A 23,728-nucleotide genomic window follows, 5' to 3' on the forward strand; every position below is an offset into this window, starting at 1 on the left:
AGACTCCGGCCCAGCCCCGCCTAGCAAAACAAGCTTCTTCTTCTTCTTCCTTTTGCTGTTGTTGTTGAATGAGTGGCAGGTATGATGCAGACGGGGAAGTTGTACAGAGCCAAAGGTAGATGAGCCGAACCCATTTCCCCCCACCGAGGTGACCTCTTCTGTTGAGCGACGGAACAATACAATAAATGGGTTCTCGGAGTCACTGACTGGATCTAAAAATATCTTTATTTTCAATACTAAAACATCAAGGACACATAATTAAAATTTTCCTGTTGTCGACAACGTCGTTCACTGATCAGAGCGATGGCAAACTTAGTTATTTTCGTTTACTGATCAGAGCGATGGCAAACTTAAAATATTTTCCTAATAAAAACCTCTAGCCACACATACACAAGACCCTTTGTAAAAGCAGCATTGGTGGTAAGCATAAAAAATAAAAGGCCGAATAATGACACTCCAACAAGGTGTCAGACAGCGGGGACTATAATGGAGCCTGGCGTTTCCTTTCTAAACACACACATATATATATATACACACACACACACACACACACACACCCCACCCTCCAACCCAGGTGTCAGTTTGGCAGACAGGGCTCCAGTGCGGACGTGGGTTCAGATTCCGATTGGTCCACATAGAGGAGGTGGGGGTTGGTTATGGGGGTGGTGGGGTGGGTGTAGGAGGTGCTGTCACTTCCTGCATTCCTCTGCGTTGTCAGGTTCCTTCTCCTGCCTCTCACGCTCTCGTCTCATCTCCTTCAGCTCCTGTCTGTATTTCCGCTCGATGAAGCGCTTCTGATGAGCCATCTGCGGGAAGTTATCTGGTGCGGGGAGAGGTAGAGCGAGAAAACAGAGAGGAAGCAGACCAAGGAGAACAGACATAAAGAGAGGGAGGGGGAGAGAGAGATGGAAGGTCAGTAACCATGCAGGTGAAGACAGCCATTTAGGTTTCAAATTGTGCCGACTCCAGTTGTTCGTGCCGAGTTGACGCGCTGTCGCTTTGAGTCAAATGAGGGAAAATGGCGTCGTTGCCGCCGCCACATTGTTGTTGTTGTCATTAATAACAAAGTAACATGAAATTAGACAGGCCTCGTTTAGCTTGGGCGAGACGACTGCAAGATCTGATAACATAATTACAAGAGAACATCTGTAAATGAGATCTGTGAGACAAGGACGAGCCAAAACAATAAGAACACCAGCCTGTATTAAGAGGGACACGTGTGTCCCAATCCAAAACAGCACACGGCTCTTTGTGTCAGATCAGTCAAGTCACAAATCTGATTGCAGCAGATTATGCTGTCATGGACACACACACACACACAGACACACACACACACACACAAACTCCATGTCTGAAAATTGCGAGGCCACCTCGGTAACCTCTCTCTCAATAGTGCTATTCAGTTTCCAGTGTTTCTCATTCCAGCCTTCCTGTCAAAAACTCGTTGCAGATGTGCAACGGGGACTGGTTCATGGACCATAAATTGCTTCAATCATGGGCAAAATTTAAATAAATAAAATGAAATAAATAAACGAGTAAAATACTTTTTAGTTGAGGAATGAGACCAGTGATTACGAGGGGAAGGAGAAGGCCTTGGACAAAACACAGCGGGCCAGACAATAGCTTCACTGTCGGGAGGCTGTCGAGAGAACTCCTGCCCCCCCCCCCACGGGTCAACGTGCCGAAAATGTGGAAACGCTTTAAAACGTGACACAAACCTTGATCTTGCCTTTTATGTTTGACTTATGAGTTCTGTGCCCCCCCTCCTCCGCTATAGAAGCCACGGCGTCTGTCCAATAACCGATTCACAACAGAGACAAATCGGGCAGGGATCATGTGTCCAGAGCAGAAGCCAGGAGAGCGTTAGAAAGAGTGGCGGAGGGTGGAGGGATCCTTGTGTAAAATAAATAAAGATTTTATACACACACACACACACACACATATACACACACACCACGAGCGAGCACCGTCTACTTCAATTTACCTTCGACGACTGAGTAACGTTCAGGAAGGTGTGGAGGCGGAAAACCACATCTCGCTGTTAAAATATGGAAATCGGCGGCGTTTTTCCTTGAGAGGAGCGAGAAAGAGCTCCGGCCGCTTACGCTGTTTAACACGCCGAACAAAGAATACGTCAAAAGAGTGGGACTGCTGAGGAATGCATAAGGCCTTTCATTTAGTCCAACTCTCCTTTGTGTGTGTGTGTGTGTGTGTGTGGTAGAAACACAAGAGGCTCTGTGTTGGGCCGTTTGCAAAGACATATTGAGAATTCTCCGCCGTCCGGGCGTTCTGTGGAAAAGTACCTTGGAGAAAAGAGCCTCTGCTTCTGCATACAGATTAGCGCCGGTTAAGCCTGGTTAGCGCCCGCGCCTTGTCTTAAGACGGCTTCTTTTTTTCTTTTTTTTTTTTTGTTTACCCACAATTCAGCGATTCCTCTGAAGGACAGAGGTTGCACCCTTGCGATTCTAGGAGTACCTACTTTTTCTTCTCTTGAAGGGCCGCTAGGCAGGCACAGGAGGGGTGGCGGTGTGTGAAACATCCACAGTGTGTGTGTGTGTGTGTGTGTGTGTGTGTGGTCGGCGTTAGCATGGGGGAGGCTCGCTGTAGCCTCGGCGACGCTGAAATGCACGCTCACGCAGCACACGTATGCAGAATCTGCAATGAGGGATCAGCGCCGACTTTCTGCCATTTTTTTTGTCTTTTTCCCTGCAGCTTCTTCTCAGGGCGTAGGTACGCTCAGCGTCTCTCTCTCTCTCTCTCTCTCTCTCTCTCTCTCTCTCTCTCTCTCTCTCTCTCTCTCTCGTCACTTTAGGCGTTTAGTATTCAGCCGAAAGCCACGGTTGTGAAACCCTTCCACAATGGACTTTGCTGGCTGAGTCAGTCACCCCCCGCTCACCCACATCACTCTGGTCTGCGAGCCAATGCAGTGCCGCTGCACCGCTGCTGATGCTGGGGGGTGGGGGTGGGGGGGGAGTCCGCATGCCAAAGGGCAAACAAAAGGAGGCGAGGCGGCGAATCGAGATCCTCCGTACTGTACATTACTTTGCCTCTATCCACCAGATGCTTTTATCCGGAGATTAAGGAGGTTTAGAGGGAGCTGAGGAGAGAGACGGAGGGAGGAAGAGAGAGTCAAGTCCCCTTGCAGCTACTAGCAAAGCTGTCTCGGCCTTCTTCAGGATATGTTGCACTGTTTGGGAAACAAGAACCTGCGGGGTGGTGTGTGTGTGTGTGTGTGTGTGTGTAAAAAGAAAGAGTATTGAGTCGTAAGGAGCGATCGGAGGCGTCGAGCAGCATCACTAATACTGTCGGCGCTGCTCTAAGAGGATGACTGACAAATAGTTGACCCGGTGCCATGTATATTGGATGTGGTTTTAAGATGTAACAGTGCACGGTGCGCGGAGAATCTATGCCCTGAGAAACTCCACACCTACACACACACACACACACACACACACACACACACCTATGCACACCTACACACACCCAACCCGCTCTTTTCTGGTAGCCGTCTTCTCTCGGCTCGATTTGTTTGCACTCATGTTTCCTTCGGTCTGGGGCCTTGGTTAACATTTAATCCTGCCTCGACAGATACAGGCAGCAGACTGTCAAAACCAGAACCATCAAGTAATGAAAAGTGAATCAGCCCAGCCACCAATGGCTCGGCTACAGGGAGTGTGCACGCGCGCGCACACACACACACAAACACACAGACACACACACACATGGGCGCGCGCACACACTCCCGGCGGAGCTTCGGCCATCTCTCTAATGAGCCCTGAGCTGTCTAGGCGAACACATGGCATCCGTTTCCTCACCTGTCCAACACCGCCGGAGCCGCCCATTCTGTCAGCCGGGGAAAAATAAGCTTAAGCCCGACAGCAAGAAAGGAAAGAAAAAAAAAATCTCCAGAACTGCAGGGCTCCTTAAATAAAACATGGAAACTGATCCCGGCATGGCACGGCGAGGGGAGGCGTCTTAGATTCGATCCCGGGGTAATACGCGGTCGGGGCTGTAGAACAAGAGGAGGGAGCGTGTAGCCGATGCTGCAGACAGACGGGGGGGGGCCGATGACACAATCGATGAGGAATTACATGACACCGGGGCTAATGTCCTTGATTAGTCTTGCTATGGGTACAAATGAAACGGGGCCCCCTTGACAATCACATGCGAGACAACGCGGCTCCGCTCGCTGCCGCGGCGTCGAGCGGCGCCCATTACACGAGCTCTTGGTCAGGAGATATACACGGCTTCCTATGGAGCTTGACCTTGCAGAGAGAAAAAGGGCCATTCAGTTGAACGTGAATGCGATCCTCAATGGTTCCTCTGTGGACGGTGGCATACTGGGGCCGCTGTGTGGGGACTCGTCTCAGCATGATTCAGTCACGGGTGAAAGACTGGATGATCCAGGAAGTGAGATTTCACCGTCGTCATCTAAACCTGACGAAGCGTCAGATAGTGTAGCCCAACCGACCGGACAAAAGCAAAAAGGCTAAGTGGGGCGTCCGGGTAGCGTAGTGACCTATCCCGTCACCTACCAACAGGGGGGGGATCTCCAGTTCGAATCCCCGTGTTACCTCCGGCTTGGTCGGGCGTCCCTACAGGCCTGTCCTGGTCGCTGCAGCTCTGGTTGGTCGGGTTGCCTGTTCGGGGGAGGGAGGAATAGCGTGATCCTCCCACGTGCTACGTCCCCATGGTGAAACTCCTCACTGTCAGGTGAAAAGAAGCGGCCGGCGACTCCACATGTATTGGAGGAGGCATGTGGTAGTCTGCAGCCCTCCCCGGGTCGGCAGAGGGGGTGGAGCAGCGACCGGGACGGCTCAGAAGAGCGGGGTAGTTGGCCGGGTACAATTGGGGAGAAAAACGGGGGTGGGGGAGGGGGGGAGAATGCTAACTAGTAACTGGTGGTATCTTTTATTATTCCAGTGAAGCAATAGTTCTGATAAAGTACTCCACACTTGCTCGGGTAATTAATCAAGAACAACAGAACTGGCCGAACTCGAGGCTCAGCGCTCGGGGGCATCGGCTGAGAGCAAAAGGCAAGACTTTAAGCTTGGCTGCCATCCGGATGCGTGTCAGGATTTGACATCAGGCAGAATTAAAAGTAAACGATAACGCAAAGTCAAACAAGGGGGGGCGACCGCAACTGGAAGTGTTTTACACTGGAAAAGGAAGGAGGACTCGTGGAGATGATTTTAAATTAACTGACCTTTTAAAAAGGCATCGCTAATCTAGTCACACGAAACGGCAATTTATGAGGGGGGAAATGTTCATTTACTAGCAATGAGCATCTATCAATCACGGTGACAGAGCTGTACACCGGGGAGAGAAAATGGAGAGAACCGAGTTTGGGCGGGGGGGGGGGGGGACAAGAGACAGAAAGAGAGAGAGAGAAGAAGAGAGAGAGAGAGAGAGAGAGAGAGAGAGCCTTTGCGCGGAGCTACACAAGATGGAAGGAGGGAAGAAAGAGTCGGAACAAACTGCAGGGAAGAGGAAGGGGAGAAGGTTATGCGGAGAGAGAGAGAGAGAGAGAGCAGACAGCGGGTGAGAGAGAGATGGAGAGAGTGGTGGGAAAATGGTTTAAAATAATAACATCCCAACACTAATGTTTCATAAAAAAAAAACAAGAGCCTGGTCGCACAAACAGTATCAATCACAAGTGGCTTGGGGCCTCATTTATGGGCTGAATGAAATCAAAGTTTGACCCGGCCGACCTCGACAAGTTCCACCGGCCCGCTCCGGAAAAAACCATTTGTGTCCACCTCTGGCTAATTAGTTGAGCTTAAGAACAAATTGTACTTTTGATTTATGTGGTAGCCAGATGGGATGCAAGCAAGCAAAGGAAAAAAAAAAATCAAAATTACACCGGGTCACATGCTGGTGTCTTATTGTACTGCAGCTAATGCGCTCTATTATGCATGCACATACTTATGCACTGAAGAGGAGCTGATGGCCATCGCTGGTGGCCGTGTAGCTGAATCCCCTGAAACTGGGGTTTTACTTGGCAGCGAGTGAGACATTGTAAGTGTCTAACCCCCCCACCCGCCGCCGCCGCCGCCGACTTCAGTGTTCTCCTTAAGTGCTGGCTAACGCCCACAGGAAAAGGAGCCAAGCACTGAAGAGATGTACAGGAGATGTGTCAGCTCGCACTTCACTCCTCTCTGAAGAGGTGCTGGAGAGGCCCAGGAGGAGCACCACGTCTCACCCTGGTGGCTCCGCATCACAAAGCAAATGACGGGGAAATTTCCCCGTCCAAATTTTCCGCCATTTTCCCCCAAGACCACTGATACGGTTGAGGGTGCTACTACCGCTCCCCGCGCGCTGGGTGGCTTTTTGGTGGCGCGTGATGGTTGGCTGGGTGTCATGGCTGTGTTCTGGGCTAGCACTTCAAACAGGCTAGCATCCTGTATGGAGCGGCCAAGCGACTGGTCGGGCCGCAGCTCTCTGCCAGCCATCTTGCACGCCGCATGGCCAAGACTAATATCCAACACGGCAGCGAGGCACATGAGGAGGCTTAAAGTGTTAAAGAGTGTTTAAAGCACAAAAGATTGTGCGTGTGTGTCTGTGTGTGTGGAGAGAGAGAGTGGTGGGGGGGGGGGGGGTCTGATGCCGCCAAACAACTTACATTTTTCAAGTGCATCCATCGCAGCTCCCATTTCCGCCTGTTGGATGCTGGATTAGAAAATAGGAAAAAAGGAGATACAGAGAGAGAGTGGGGGGGGGGGGGGGGAGAAAGAGAGAAGGTCTTTAGCATATTCAAAACATCCCTTTATGGAAATTCAAAGAAAAACGGGCCGAATATTGAGGGGATTATCAGAAACTGCCCCACCCCCACCCCACTCCACTCATTCCCTTCTGAAAAAGCCCTTTTTCCATGACAATCCAGGTACCACAGCACCCATCTCTGAGAGGTAAGCCCACCGTGTGCCGGGCACTCCGTGTGCCTGCCTCCCGGCGTCCCTCGGTATATATTATGTATTAGCTGATCATTTCCTGATGGGGGGGGGGGGGGGTTAGGACGGAGAATACAAAAAACCAGTAAGCTGCAAAAGATCCTACGGAGGGGACAAACTTATCGCCAGCTTAGCGCACGCAAGAGCTCTTTCAAGTGTGGGGGAGGTCGTGGAGAGAGAGAGAGAGTGTGTGTGTGTGTGTGAGTGCGTGTGTGTGTGTGTGTGTGTGTGTGTGTGTGTGTGTGTGTGTGTGTGTGTGTGTGTTGGCTTGGGGAGAGGGAGGGTGTTTCCACACAGTAAAAAGGGCTGAGCTATGTTTGATGGATTTAGCTTTCATTTCTCTCCGGCTCAGTTGCGGCTTTTTACCACCCAGCCTCTCTGAAAGGCCTTCCACACACCAATTCACTTTCATTTTCCTTTTTCACCTGCTATGCTTTCTTTATATATATATATATATATATATATATATATATATATATATATAAATAAAAAGTAAACGGGCCCCCATGCACACGGGGATGGATGCGCTCCAACGGCGTCTCCACGGGCGCATCAACAATGTTGACCGCCGAGCCCGTTCCTTTTAGACAGCGAATCCAATCCCAGATAGAACAGGAGCACTCGGAGCAGAACAGTTCCCCTTAGTAACACACACACACACACACACACACACACACACACACACACACACACACACACACACACACACACACACACACACACACACGCGGGCGTCATGGTTAATGCCACTTTGGTCAAGGTAATAAGCAGAAAGTTCATTTCCAGGAGAAAATGCGTGGGCTCGGTGTAAAGGTTGGCGAGGCCGTCGCGGTGGTCTTAAACGGATATTACGGACTGAAACGTGACATCGGTCCTCGCCACTCGAGGAGGTCCCCCGATTCTGATATGACATTAACCCCCCCTCCCTCCCCCCATCAAAATCGAATCAACTGTGCTTACAGCCAGCACCGCTGCATGCACTTGTGCCGCTGTAGGAGAAAAACAATTAGCCCCGCCCCCCCATGTGCAGTGTAGCATACCAGCAACAACACACAGGGGGCAATATGCCATACCCATAATGCAAATGGTCTAGCACCAGAACTACTGGGATTTCGCTCCTACCTAAAGCGACCATGGGCAGTCAAACTGACCGCCGGTTTTTAAACTCTATCTTGTCAAGATAAATACCCAGTTGAGATATTACTGCATTGCATGTGTTAGTGTGTCTGTTAGGAAACGACTGACACCAAAATTAACATTTTAACAACCATAATACTATTTTTCAAACAATTTAAAATGGCCGCTGTCCAACGCCTGTAAATACTGCAGCGCCTCGGTGGTAGTCATGGTGCGTCTGTAGCGGCGTCTGTACCCAGACATGTAGGCAGTAATCAAAAATTACTCTTATTACTCTGCACTGGAGGACGCTAGTGAGTTTCTAGTACAGAGCGACGAACTTCACGAAGGAAATGATGCGACCGACACGTCATAAATACTGACATGCTGCGCACAATGACACGCAAATTACATGTGGTCATTTTGACGGCTCATGGTCGTTTTAGGTAGATCGTATCGCAACTTTTTTTTTGTGCAATTGATGTAAAACTCATTTTAATGCAAATATATGCAATTTTAGGGGCATTCAGGGAGCGGCAGGTCTGTAAAGTTATTAAACTCTGAAAATCCGAGACGGTCAAAACAACCGCCATGGTGGTTCTAGTGCTAGTGCAACACTAGTGTGCTCCAAGTCCTAACAATATTTAAGTACGCATGGTGCAATATGCGGGCGTTTTGTGGATCCATATACAAACTAGACGAGTGCATTCAGCAGAGTGCAGATCCCCGCCAGGCGGATCTCCTCTTCCCCGGTGCTCGGACTGAGGTGAAAAACCGGCGGAGGGAGGAGTTGGCCCTCAATTGCGGTATAAAACTGGTTTTTCAAAGGTTTTAAATCACCACAACCACGAGAGGTCATCATACAGTCATAACTGTGCACAAAAACTGTTAGGCTGACAGGCCAAGTAGCATGTGAGATTGGCAGCAGACACACACACACACACACATGGACAGAGAAACCAGTGTATCTCCTGCCATTATAAGACTTCTGCACAGTGCCCAAGTCGACTGAACAGGAAGTATGGGAAAAAAGTTTTTAATAAGCCGCGCTCACTCTCCCTGATGAAAACGTTTTGCCTGTCAGTCTGTGGATGTGCAGCCTGCTCGGCGGACCCTCGCACGAATGCGACCTAGTCTGATATGAACTTGCACTTTCCAACAAGAAAAGGTTTGCTATGTGACCATTTTGGTCACAGTATAGTAGCTCTGCCTTCGGTAATGTTCCGGAAAACCACAGTCAGGCCAGCTCTGGCTTCAGACGAGAGAATATATATATATATATATATATAGAGAGAGAGAGAGAGAGAGAGAGAGAGAGAGATAGAGAGATGTATACATATATATATATATAGAGAGAGAGAGAGAGAGAGAGCGAGAGAGAGAGAGAGAGAAAGAGAGAGAGCGAGAGAGAGAGAGAGAGAGAGAGAGAGAGAGAGAGAGAGAGAGAAAGAGAGAGAGAGAGAGAGAGAGAGAGAGAGAGAGAGAGAAAGAGAGAGCGAGAGAGAGAGAGAGAGAGAGAGAGAGAGAGAGAGAGAGAAAGAGAGAGAGAGCGAGAGAGAGAGAGAGAGAGAGAGAGAGAGAGAAAGCGAGAGAGAGAGAGAGAGAGAGAGAGAGAGAGAGAGAGAGAGAGAGAGAGAGAGAGAGAAGCGGTGGTCGAGCGAGCTAGAGAGTGAATGGTGACGGGCGAGAACAAGCATTTTCAAAGGTTTTGAATCACCACAACCACGAGAGGTTTTCTATCATATAGTCATGTCATAACTGTGCACAATATTAGGTTGATAGGTCCAGTAGTATGTGAGATTAGCTGCGGACACACACACACACACACGCGCACACACACACAGACAGACACACACACACACACACACACACACACACACATAATCCCCCTGCAGGCTATCACCTGACGGAGACAATAGATAATAATGCACCAAGCAGGTCTGTGTGGGTTAAAGCCTACTCTTGTGATGCTGCTAGCGTTAGCAACTTCTGCCTCTTATGGAGCAACGTGGCAGTTGTGCTAGCGGCCCCTTGGTTAGCGGTGGACTTGAAGGTGCATCGTCCTTGCTAACACTTCCAGGATCAATATATCTCAACACACAAATCCCTGTGTTTTTGGAGTGCTTGCCCCTCCAATAGGCTCCTCTTTTTATATCACAGCCAGATCATTTCGGTCGTTTAGCTATGCTGCAGTATTTTCTTACCCGAATCCTCACGTTGCGTATTGTTTTTCTCCAAGACAACTGAAATTGATGTCAGTAGGCCAGGCTGCCATTGGCTCGTGGGAGGGAGGCAGGGCGCAGCGTGATTGACACATCCCTCAGCAAGTCGCTGTGCTTACAGAACACGCAGCATAGCGAGCCTCCAGTTACTGCTACTGGTTACTCAGCGATCTGGCTCATGAATAGCTGCCCACATTTTGCCGCCCTTACCGAGGTGCCGCCCCTAGTCTGCCTCAACGGACACGCCGGTGTCGCCCACAAAATGTCTCGAGAATCCTTCCATCCATTTTGAAGACATAGTTTTTGGGGGGGGGGGTTTTGTGTGGAATTTTCCCCCTTTTCTCCCCAATTGTATCTGGCCAAGTACCCCACTCTTCCGAGCCGTCCCAGTCGCTGCTCCGCCCCCTCTGCCGATCCGGGGAAGGCTGCAGACTACCACATGCCTCCTCCCATACAAGTGGAGTCGCCAGCCGCTTCTTTTCACCTGACAGTGAGGAGTTTCACCAGGGGGACGTGGCGCGTGGGAGGATCAGGCTATTCCCTCCCCAGTTCCCCCTCCCCCCTGAACAGGCCCCCCAGTTCCCCCTCCCCCCTGAACAGGCGCCCCGACCGACCAGAAGAGGGGCTAGTGCAGCGACCAGGACACATACCCACATCCGGGTTCCCACCCGCAGACACGGCCAATTGTGTCTGTAGGGACGCCCGACCAAGCCGGAGGTAACACGGGGATCCGAACCGGCGATCCCCGTGTTGATAGGAAACGGAAGAGACCACCACGCCACGTCTGAACCATCGTAGGATCTGGGTAGGGTGCCGTCTTTTCCACAGCTATTCTCTGTACATAGTGATGTCTGCAGAACACGACTTATGTCAAATCAATAATGAATCGATTCATTTTCATTCCGCATAATGCCTTTCCCGATACGGAAGGCCGACACACGCTTAATTGCTATCATAAACACCATCAATAAAGTGCAAACATATTTCTTGACATCACTAGCAATGCACTGAGAAAGAGATGGGGGGGGTGTCTAATTCCAGTCATATTGTACTGTACGGTACCCACCTTGGACCTTTGCCACAGCCGATGCGCTCTCCTTTGAAGTACACCGCCACGGTGTAAGTCCTGGCGTGCGACGGACCCACGGTCTGCAGGGTCCTGCAAATTCAAACACAGAAAACACAAGGGGGGGATGAGAGGCCACGACGAGGAGGAGGAGGAAGAGGAGCAGGAGGAAAGAAGTGTGTGGGCGGTGAGAGGAAGAGCGCAGCTGCGCAGGAGAAAGCTCAAGGACACTCCGTGACATCGTCCTCTACGGAAATAATAACAGAAAAGGGGAAGGGAAAAAAAAAAGTTTTCAATTGGAGCAAATCTAATTCATGTGAGAAGGACAGGCTGAATTCACGGACATGTTTCCATGGTGTATCCAAGTCGTCTGACAGGAACACGCGCACACACACACGCACGCACACACACACACACACACACACACACACACACACACACACACACACACACACACACACACACAACACATCTTACATGAACTGGTACACACCACCCTCCAATCATCTTCAGATGTCAGGATCTGTGTTTGGCAACCAATATGACATGTCGGGGGGGATGGGGGGGGGAGTGGGGGGGGGTCAAAAATAAAGAAATTACATTCAAGTCTGAGAGACCGGGGGCTTTAGTCTCTGGAGTGCAATGTGGGTAAACAATCTGAAGAGGACGTGTGGGGGGGGGGGGTCAGAAAAGAAGAGACTTTTTTTGTGCCCCCCCCCTTTTTTTCTCCCCAATTGTACCCGGCCAATTACCCCACTCTTCCGAGCCGTCCCGGTCTCTGCTCCGCATCCGGGGAGGGCTGCAGACTACCGCATGCCTCCTCCAATACTTGTGGAGTCGCCAGCCGCTTCTTTTCACCTGACAGTGAGGAGTTTCGCCAGGGGGACGTAGCACGTGGGAAGATCACGCTATGACCCCCCAGTTCCCCCTCCCCCCTCTGAACAGACGCCCTGATCGACCGGAGGAGGCGCGCTAGTGCAGAGTCCGCGACACGTACCCGCATCCGGCCTCCCACCCGCAGACACGGCCAATCGTGTCTGTGGGGATGTCCGACCAAGCCGGAGGGAACGCCGGGGATTCGAACCGGCGATCCCCGTGTTGGTAGGCAACGGAATAGACCGCCGCGCCACCCGGACGCAAGAAAAGAGACTTCGATAGGTTGTTTGCATATGACGTCACGAACTACGGACGGAGGGCAGGAAGTGGTTTTCTACATAGGAAGCACTATCACAAACCTCGGAAATGCCTATGTGTGGCGTCATCAACTGAGAAACCACAAGGAGTTTTTATCGAGTACCAAAAGTTGTTGGTCACGAGGGGGGGGGGGGTGCAAGAAAGTGACCGAAAACGCCGGAAAAAATGGCTAGCGAACCGCTGTCTGCGGTCGGGGGGAGCGGAGTCGGATAACGTGCATGTGCAGCGACCACTTCGCCAAAAAAACCCCACTCTTCATAACATAAGGACCACTAGAAGAAGCCCGCTACAATGTAGCGGGTCGGTTCTCCACCCGTCTAAACCTCCCTCCTCTTCATCCTGCCAGCTAACCGCCTTCCCCCTGCCCCTAAACCCCCCCCCCACTCCAACCCCCCCCCCAAAAAATGCTCAGAATCATCTGAAATGCCGAAAAGTGGTTTACCCCCCCCACTCCAACTCCCTCCCCCCAAATGCTCAGAATCATCTGAAACGCCGAGAAAAGTGGTTTTTAGCCATTTTTAGAAAATGCATATTTTGCATAATTATAATTATTTTAATGTTCTGCTATTTTTCTGGTCCTCTCTGGAACAATACCTACCACCTCCAAAAAAAATGAGGATCATAAGTGCATTTTTGCAAAAAAGGCATATATTTTGCATAATGCCAAAACATTTCTAAGGCCCAGAAATTTTTTTTTATATAGGTGAAAAAAATCAAAGATGCTCAGAATCATGTGAAATGCCGAGAAAAGTGGTTTTTAGCCATTTTATAAAAATTCATATTTTGCATATTTATGCATAATTATGCATAATTTTAATTTTCTGGGATTTTTCCCTTACTCTCTGAGACAATACCTACCACCTCCATAAAGAATTAGGATCATAAGTGCTTTAGTTTTCGGTCCCGCTATCTACACTAACACACACACACACACACACACATTACGACAATACGGGAGTAGATGTGCAACACGTCTTACTTCCTGTTTATACCTTCCTCTCATAATATCGCCCAAACTAGCACAGTTGGGGCCTAAACCAGCTCCATCTCGTCCGTTCTGCTCTTCCACGTCCTGCCCCGCGTCCGAATCCGGCGCGTCACCAGAAATGCGACGTGACGCGTCTGAACGGCGCCAGAGAGTTTCTTCCCGTCTGTCGTGCGACAGCGGGGGACGCTCGCCTACAAGCCGGCAGATAACATAAAAAAAAATATAAAAAAAAACTCGGGGAGTTGTTTGAAATGTTAACATTTGCATAAACACCCCGCGCCCAAGCTGCGAGGCGCCTAAATTATTCACAGACAATTTACTTATTTCAGGAGAGCGATCCATTTTTAATGCGATGTGGTCACTTATGGCACGCCATCAATAATTCACTCCCCCCACCACCACCACTGCCCCGACCCCCCCCCTCCCCTTCTCAGTTACAAACGAAGGAGCTCCCGGGTTGTGCGGAGCCGACGGGACCTGTTTTACACCTCCGCCGAGTCTCCGCGGGGAGCGCGTGCCGCTCGGGATTAACGCCTCGCTCAAATCACGAAAGGTATTACAAAGACGACAACAACAACAACAAAAAGGTAAAACAAATCAATTAAAAAAACAGACTTGGAAGCTCTGGAGACGTCAGCCACCTCCTTCCAGGAGCCCCTGATGACGACAACACAACGGCCTGTCTCTGGAGTCCCAGAGACAGGCCGTTGTGTTGCCTGCTGAGTGTTTGTATTTGCTCTCTCTAACTCCCTTTGAGTGTTTAGCTGTCGCACAAACGAAGAAGAAGAAGAAGAAGAAGAAGAAGAAGAAGAAGAAGAAGAAGAAGAAGAAGAAGAAGATGGGAGTGTGCGGAGGAGAGGGAGCGCTAGCGGGAGGTCCACGCGACTCCCGCAGCGCTGCTAGAGATTCAGATCTCGGCGTTCAGGGTGACCCGACAGCACGGGCCTGTCAGTTTGCGTTGGTGTTGGGGTGTGTGTGTGTGTGTGTGTGTGTGTGTGTGTGTGTGTGTGTGTGTGTGTGTGTGTGTGTGTGTGTGTGTGTGTGTGTGTGTGTTTTGGGTCCATTCCCTTGTGTATCCGGCCCTGACCACAGGCGAGGTAAAGTGGCCGTGCTGAGGTTGTGGGTCGAGATCTGTAACTGCTCACTTTCGCATATGGGAATCTTAAGAAAAGGTGTGGTGCATTAACTCAGTATCTGTCTTGCTCCACCCGACCCTCGCTCACACAGTCTCTCTCTCTATCTCTCTCCACCCGACCCTCGCTCATACAGTCTCTATCTCTATCTCTCTCCACCCGACCCTCGCTCACAGTCTCTATCTCTCTCCACCCGACCCTCGCTCACACAGTCTCTATCTCTCTCCACCCGACCCTCGCTCACACAGTCTCTATCTCTCTCCACCCGACCCTCGCTCACACAGTCTCTCTATCTCTCTCCACCCGACCCTCGCTCACACAGTCTCTCTCTCTATCTCTCTCCACCCGACCCTCGCTCACAGTCTCTATCTCTCTCCACCCGACCCTCGCTCACACAGTCTCTATCTCTATCTCTCTCCACCCGACCCTCGCTCACAGTCTCTATCTCTCTCCACCCGACCCTCGCTCACACAGTCTCTATCTCTCTCCACCCGACCCTCGCTCACACAGTCTCTCTCTCTATCTCTCTCCACCCGACCCTCGCTCACACAGTCTCTCTCTCTATCTCTCTCCACCCGACCCTCGCTCACACAGTCTCTATCTCTATCTCTCTCCACCCGACCCTCGCTCACACAGTCTCTCTCTATCTCTCTCCACCCGACCCTCGCTCAGTCTCTATCTCTCTCTCTCCACCCGACCCTCGCTCAGTCTCTATCTCTCTCCACCCGACCCTCGCTCACACAGTCTCTATCTCTCTCCACCCGACCCTCGCTCACACAGTCTCTATCTCTCTCCACCCGACCCTCGCTCACACAGTCTCTCTCTCTATCTCTCTCCACCCGACCCTCGCTCACACAGTCTCTATCTCTATCTCTCTCCACCCAACCCTCGCTCACACAGTCTCTATCTCTCTCCACCCGACCCTCGCTCACACAGTCTCTATCTCTATCTCTCTCCACCCGACCCTCACTCACAGTCTCTATCTCTGTCCACCCGACCCTCACTCACACAGTCTCTATCTCTATCTCTCTCCACCCGACCCTCACTCACACAGTCTCTATCTCTCTCCACCCGACCCTCACTCACAGTCTCTATCTCTCTCCACCCGACCCTCGCTCACACAGTCTCTATCTCTCTCCACCCGACCCTCGCTCACACAGTCCCTATCTCTCTCCACCCGACCCTCGCTCACACAGTCTCTATCTCTCTCCACCCGACCCTCGCTCACACAGTCTCTATCTCTCTCCACCAGACCCTCACTCACAGTCTCTATCTCTCTCCACCCGACCCTCACTCACAGTCTCTATCTCTCTCCACCAGACCCTCACTCACAGTCTCTATCTCTCTCCACCAGACCCTCACTCACAGTCTCTATCTCTCTCCACCAGACCCTCACTCACAGTCTCTATCTCTCTCCACCCGACCCTCACTCACACAGTCTCTATCTCTCTCCACCCGACCCTCACTCACAGTCTCTATCTCTCTCCACCCGACCCTCGCTCACACAGTCTCTATCTCTCTCCACCCGACCCTCACTCAGTCTCTATCTCTCTCCACCCGACCCTTACTCACAGTCTCTATCTCTATCTCTCTCCACCCGACTCTCACTCACAGTCTCTATCTCTATCTCTCTCCACCCGACCCTCACTCACAGTCTCTATCTCTCTCCACCCGACCCTTACTCACAGTCTCTATCTCTATCTCTCTCCACCCGACCCTCATGCACACAGTCTCTATCTTTATCTCTCTCCACCCGACCCTCACTCACACAGTCTCTATCTCTCTCCACCCGACCCTCACTCACACAGTCTCTATCTCTCTCCACCCGACCCTCGCTCACAGTCTCTCTCTATCTCTCTCCACCCGACCCTCGCTCACACAGTCTCTATCTCTATCTCTCTCCACCCGACCCTCACTCACAGTCTCTATCTCTCTCCACCCGACCCTCACTCACAGTCTCTATCTCTCTCCACCCGACCCTCGCTCACACAGTCTCTATCTCTCTCCACCCGACCCTCACTCACAGTCTCTATCTCTCTCCACCCGACCCTCACTCACACAGTCTCCATCTCTCTCCACCCGACTCTCACTCACACAGTCTCTATCTCCATCTCTCTCCACCCGACTCTCACTCACACTGTCTCTATCTCTATCTCTCTCCTCCCGACCCTCACTCACAGTCTCTATCTCTCTCCACCCGACCCTCACTCACACAGTCTCTATCTCCATCTCTCTCCACCCGACCCTCACTCACACAGTCTCTATCTCCATCTCTCTCCACCCGACCCTCACTCACACAGTCCCTCCTCAACCTAACTTCCATCTCAGTTTGTGTGTTGTTTTTGTGTGTGTACACTCTCAAACATGGGTTTCGGGCCAACATCTACCGCTACATGAAACAGTACGCAGCTGTGACTCATCCCCTCCACATCGCTGAGCGGGGGCCAGGGCCGTGCCATGCGGGGGGGGGGGGGCTGGACAATTGATCTTACTGGGAGCTGCATGATCCCATGTGCAAGCTACAAAGTGACCAAAGAAGAAGACTCATGTGTCACTGGGAATGGCGAGGGCGAAGAACAATCAAAGATCTGCCTGTGTGTGTGTGTGTGTGTGTGTGTGTGTGTGTACAGTTAAAGCAGCTGGGCCTGAGAGTAGGAACATTGTACGCCGGCCTGACAGAGACGGCCTTGGAGTAGAAACACTATGTGCACCCACCTCATTAGGACGGCCTTGGAGCAGGAACGCCATGCACATGAACCTGATTAGGACACGCGCTACACATGCAAAACAACGCGAGGAAAACGTAACCGACAGTGGCGAAGGGAAACCAAAAAAGAAGATCACGCCTGTCTCCGAAAAAGCACCACGCCTTGTTGTTTTAGTATATATCACTATGTTGTTTCTGTTATTTGGCAGACGACTCCCGGTCGCGCCGAGGGTACGTCTCCAGCGCTGCAGCACTACCTGTGTGTTGTGTGCCAAATAAAACATCACGAACCAGCAAGAAGTCGTCTGACTTCTTATTCGCCTTTGTCGACCTGAATCAAAGAACCGGGCGAGCCTTTTGCAAAAGATAAGACTCAGCACAGTCTTGTGTGTCCTATTGCTGCTTTTTAAATCACTTGGGAGCTCAATTAAGTAAATAAAAACATAGAAAACAAAAACAACAAAAAATAAAATTTTGGCGATAACGTGGACAGCGGGGGGGGGGGGGGGGGTCACAGAACCGACTGAAAGACGAATTGTAAGGTGTTCGCACATAAACTGTACCAACCCCGCCGACCCCGGCCGTCTCTTCCCCAGAAACGTTTGTTTGACAGTTGCCATGGCGACAAACATCCTGCCATACAAGCGGCTCTCAAAAGCCGTCTGTCAAATGGCACTTGTTCCTTGACCTTTCTGTCACGTAAGAGGAGTCTCCGGGAGTGTTTATTCACCACAACAACAAACACCGCCAGCATCTGGGGAAAAATGTCCTGCAAATTACATTTTGTGCCATTTTACTCCTCCAGATGTGTGCTGAACCGTTCTTTTCAGAGACCGGTTCAGGTCCGCCCCCTCACCCCCCCCTTTTTTTTTTGTTGTTGGTCTGCTTATGTGTGTGTCCATCCGGTTGTGTGTGTACACGTTTGGAGTGCACTGATGGATGTGTCAGGTTTTCGGAACCACAAAATCTCGTGGCCCCGTTTGGGAACGTCTACCAGTTCTAACGGATTCTGATAAATCCACGGAGAAAATAAAATGAAAAAAAAAAACTACACTCGCTGCTCATACAGAAAAAAAGAGGTCTGCCATCTGTGCAGCTTTCCATCGCCGCATGACTTTAAAAACTCACTCTGAGCGAACTACTCGGGAAAACACAGCCGCACAAAAACAAAACGCCTCTCTTGGCAGATAAACTGAGGACTGCCCCTGACTTTTAAATCTAATATGCAGAAGTGTGTGTGTGTGTGTGTGTGTGTGTGTGTACTCGTTTTTCTTACCCTATGGGGCCAAAATGACCCCATTAGAATGGAAAAACCAGAAACCACCTAAAATGGCCCCCCACAAGTAAAAGGGTCTATTTTAGGGTTAGCACTTGGTTTTAGGGTTAAGGTTAGGGTAAAGGTCAGGTTAAGGTTAGTGTAAGGGTTAGGGTTAGGCATGTAGTTTGTGTGGTTAAGGTTAAAGGCTAGGAAGTGAATGTAGTCAATGAGGGGACCCTACAAGTATAGATTTGCGAGTGTGTGTGTGTGTGTGTGTTTGAGGGTCTCACTTGTAAAGGGGAATATCAGGTTCTTTTCCTTCTGTTCTTAAGGTCAAACAGCACTGCTGCAGCTGGGATTTGGGATCATTCCAGTCCTGGTTCAGAATGAACTCCTGCAACACACACACAGATAAAGACAAAATCACACAAAGATGCACAAAGACACACACATAAACAAACATTTTTAGAGAATTGTTATTCATTATCCAAGCCGCTTGTCCTGCTCTCAGGGTCACGGGGATGCTGGAGCCTATCCCAGCAGTCATTGGGCGGCAGGCGGGGAGACACCCTGGACAGGCCGCCAGGCCATCACAGGGCCCACGCCCACCCACCCACCCACCCACCCACCCACTCACACACACACACACACACACACACACACACACACACACACACACACACACATTCATACATAGGGGCAATTTAGTATGGGCGAGTCACCTGATCTACATGTCTTTGGGAGGAACCGGAGCCCCCGGAGGAAACAAACAAAAAAAAAAAAAGTTAAAAAAAATTACTTTTAGAGACTTTAAATTGCAAAAACAAATCAAAGGAGGGAGAAATAAAAAGAACAGCAGCTACAAACTTCTTCCACTTCGGCTGTTCCTTCATTTCTAACCCCCCTCCCCCCGCTGCTCCCTGGCTTTTTTCGCCTCCTTCCTCCTGCACTCTCACTTATTCGCCAACTCTCTCCATCTCTGACTCCATTTCCATCTCTCTCGCTCGGCTCTCTCCCGGCTCTCGATCTGTGTCTTAGCAGAGGGTACAAATCACAGGCTACTTAAGACAAAAGCCGATCCCGGGCTTGAAATAAAGAGCGTCTGGAGTCTCCCAGGTGTGCAGGCCTGATACATTTCTCTTATCCAATGGGGAGTTTTAAAAGCCCTTCCATTAACAAGGAGGCAGCCTTTTTAGAAAAAGGCAGACTCTGACTCTGGAAATCTGGAACTGTCTGCTCCTATTAATTTTCTACAAAGAGTGCTTCTGCCTCTGTAGCCTCCTGCACCCTTCCCTTTACTCTCTCTCTCTCTCTCTCTCTCTCTCTCTCTCTCTCTCTCTCTCTCTCTCTCTCTCTCTCTCTCGCCCTCTCATCTCTGCTGAGGGAGCTCCTGCTCCTCACTTTGCTTCTTCTCCATCCGTCTTCTCTCTGGGGGGGGGGGGGGCATCTGCACTCCCTTCAGCCTTAAGCAGAGAAATTTGGTTGTTTTGAAAGCAGTGCATGTGGAGTCCTGCTCCAGTGGAAGCCATCGCAGGTGGAGGAAAGTGGATGTAATGCACGCAAGTAAACAGACGCCGGCGTGGGCCCAACAGACACGCCGTATGCACGGTCACACAGCGTGGCGAGAGAGAGGAAGAGAGGGGGAGAGAGAGAGAGAGAGAGGGGGGACCTGAATACAAGCGAGTAGCGTTTATGTCCCTGGTTTCTTCGCTCCACATTTCCATCCAAATTGGATGAAGCAGTGCGTTGCGCGACTCTGTGGTGTCCACGAGGCTATGTAAGGAGACGTGCTGGTCGTTTCATAACTTCCTCTCTTGGAAATGAAAATGAGGTGCTCTCTCTCCTTCTCTCCCTCCCCCCCCCCCCCCCCCACCTTTCTTTCTTTTGGAGCCACCATGACGCACAGCTCAGCTTCTCCAGAGCTAGAGAGTCTCTCTAGAGAGACTCACCAAGACAGCAATTAGCATGGCAGATCAGACCTCTGCAGTGGCTTCACAGGGAGCACGGCCACACTGGCTGGTTACTGCGAGAGAGAGCGAGAGAGAGTGTGTGTGTGTGTGTGTGTTTGTGTGTGTGTGTGTGTGTGTGTGAGAGTGTGTGTGTGCGTGCATGGGCTCTCATACTAGCCCATTTAAGTATGTGAGAGTATGTGATACTCTGTGATGTCTACTCATATATTTTCGCAATGTGTGTGTGTGGTGTTAGTGTGTGTGTGTGTGTGTGTGTGTGTTAGTTAGTGTAGATAGCGGGACCGAAAACTAAAGCACTTATGATCCTAATTCTTTTTGGAGGTGGTAGGTATTGTCTCAGAGAGAAAGGGAAAAATCCCAGAAAATTAAAATTATGCATAAATATGCATTTTTCTAAAAATGGCTAAAAACCACTTTTCTCGGCGTTTCAGATGATTCTGAGCATTTGGGGGGAGGGAGTTGGAGTGGAGGGGGGGTTTAGGGGCAGGGGGAAGGCGGTTAGCTGGCAGGATGAAGAGGAGGGAGATTTAGACGGGTGGATAACCAAACCGCTACATTGTAGCGGGGTTCTTCTAGTATATATATATATATATATATAGAAACATCTATATATCTATATATATATATATATCACACACACAAACACACTTTGGCAGTAATGATCGCGGTCCTATTTGATTGCAGTCACCTGTTAACCTTTTTGGCAGTGACGGAGAGAGGAGGCGAACTTGGGAGTGAATATTTTCTGTTGACCGCACTCACACAACCCAATTTATGATTCGGGAGTTTGCACGAGTTTGTGTTTTTACGCGTTCATGAAGTGAAAGAATAAATGCATACCTTCGAAGTGGAGCTGAATTCTTTTGACTATGCGCGTCACAGTGTTTCAGAATCAGAATCAGAATCAGAATACTCCCGTGTTTACTCCCTCATGGCTTTCTTGGACTGCCTACATATGGACGCTGTATCAACCGTTACCCAAACCTGAACCATGACCTCACCTGTATGTCATTAATATTCACAGATCAGGTGGGAAGTTATGGGGGGGTTTTTTGTGATTTTTTTCTCCCCATTTGAACCCGTCCAATCACCCCACTCTTCCGAGCCGTCCCAGTTGCTGTTCCACCCCCTCTGCCGTTCCAGGGAGGGCTGCAGACTACCACATGCCTCCTCCGATACATGTGGAGTCGCCAGCCGCCTCTTTTCACCTGACAGTGAGGAGTTTCGCCAGGGGGACGTAGCGCGTGGGAGGATCACGCTATTCCTCCCCAGTTCCCCCACCCCCCAAAACAGTCGCCCCAACCGACCAGAGGAGGCGCTAGTGCTGCGACCAGGACACATACCCACAATCCGGCTTCCCACCCGCAGACGTGGCCAGTTGTGTCTGTAGGGACGCCCGACCAAGCCGGAGGTAACACGGGGATTCGAACCGGCGATCCCCTTGCTGGTAAACAACGGAATAGACCTCCACGCTACCCGGACGCCCCCAAGGTGGGAAGTTTAACACTGGAGGCTATGGAACACCCACCACCTCTCTATACAGATGTGCAGGGTACCTTCTGGGTCACCCCGGTGGCTCCCCTGGTTGAGCGTGTACCATATCAGCCTGAGTCCTTACCGCAGCGGCACGGGTTCGAATCCGGCCCAGGCACTTTGCTGGATGTCCTCCCCTCTCTCACCCCTCCCTTTCCTGTCTCTCTCTACTATCACTATCCAATAATGGTGGAAAATGCACCAAAAAAAAAAAAGAAACTAAAAAATAAATATCTCAACGCTATGGCAACCGTATCAGTACATGACGCCATGGGGCGAGAGGGGGTTGTGCCGGCACCATCAGCACAACGGCCATTAGCTCCAACCTCACTGCCTCTGCCCTGCGTCTCCTCCATGAGGCTATCGACAGGGGCTTACCTTCAGCCGGGGGAAGAAGCAGACGTTCATGAAGGTGTGCACGTACTCCAGGTCTTTATCGATGTACAGGGCTGCGATGAAGGCTGAGGAGGGAGAAAGACAAAGGGAGAGAAAACCTTTTAAAAGAAAGGAAAGGCGTGCCCGGCACAGCAGATGAGAGGCCGCAACGCTCCTCTCCCGGTTTCTGAAACAGAAATAACACTTCTAAATGCACCAAGATAACAACAACGTAGACCCAGCGCTGGATTGGCTCTCAAGGGTCTCGATATTATTGAACAGAATGAATTTAATGAATATCTGCCCCCAATATCCACGAGACAAACAGGAAATTGCACGGGGGCTCAGATCGAGACAAATACAGTCAGGTAATTTCAAATGATTGCTTCAAGTGTGATGGACTGAATAGGGCACAGGGTGCCGATCGATCTCCTCAAACGCGGTGGAACAGGTTCTTGAAACGGCGGCGGCGGGCAACGAGTCTCACGTCCCCGCGGGGCTCTCCTGTCCCTCTCCCCCATAACCGCCTACACGTTTCCTCATCTCCATGGCTGAGCGAGCGCGGCTGGAACAGGTAATATATCAGCGGGCCATCGAGGGGACCTGCCGGTAGCTGGAGGGCAGGGCTCTTCGCAGGCAGAGGAGTCGCTCTCATTTCAGTGCCAGCCCTCCTCATCATCTTTGCACCGGCCTGGCCTTTCACCAATATTTAGAGAGACAGAGGACACGGAGCTGTGCTTCGTCCCCGCCCACTTTAGTGTGTGTGCACACATGCATTTCCTTCCTCAGTACCCTCTTTCTCATGAATCACCGTCCTCCTGCGTGTGCATACAAATATAGCTAGGCATACACTACCGTTCAAAAGTTTGGGATCACCCAAACAATTTCGTGTTTTCCATGAAAAGTCACACTTATTCACCACCATATGTTGTGAAATGAATAGAAAATAGAGTCAAGACATTGAGAAGGTTAGAAATAATGATTTGTATTTGAACTAAGATTTTTTTTACATCAAACTTTGCTTTCGTCAAAGAATCCTCCATTTGCAGCAATTACAGCATTGCAGACCTTTGGCATTCTAGCTGTTAATTTGTTGAGGTAATCTGGAGAAATTGCACCCCACGCTTCCAGAAGCAGCTCCCACAAGTTGGATTGGTTGGATGGGCACTTCTTTGAGCAGATTGAGTTTCTGGAGCATCACATTTGTGGGGTCAAT

The 23,728-nt window shown here is 50.5% G+C and overlaps 1 protein-coding gene across 1 annotated transcript in view; it reads right to left on the bottom strand.

The window, feature by feature from the left end:
• Window positions 1-212: 212 nt before the first annotated feature.
• Window positions 213-23,728, bottom strand: part of drosha (drosha ribonuclease III) — a 135,308-nt gene continuing 111,792 nt past the window's right edge. Inside the window, exons 29-33 of the mRNA XM_056299242.1 lie at window positions 22,516-22,598; window positions 18,925-19,028; window positions 11,355-11,447; window positions 6,623-6,669; window positions 213-820 (exon numbers count right to left, since the gene is read on the bottom strand). Coding sequence (XP_056155217.1) covers window positions 690-820; window positions 6,623-6,669; window positions 11,355-11,447; window positions 18,925-19,028; window positions 22,516-22,598 — 458 coding nt within the window. The 3' untranslated portion in view covers window positions 213-689. The remainder of the gene's footprint in view (window positions 821-6,622; window positions 6,670-11,354; window positions 11,448-18,924; window positions 19,029-22,515; window positions 22,599-23,728) is intronic.

The sequence above is a fragment of the Lampris incognitus genome, chromosome 19 (genome assembly GCF_029633865.1).
Source record: "Lampris incognitus isolate fLamInc1 chromosome 19, fLamInc1.hap2, whole genome shotgun sequence".
Lineage (NCBI taxonomy): Eukaryota > Metazoa > Chordata > Actinopteri > Lampriformes > Lampridae > Lampris > Lampris incognitus.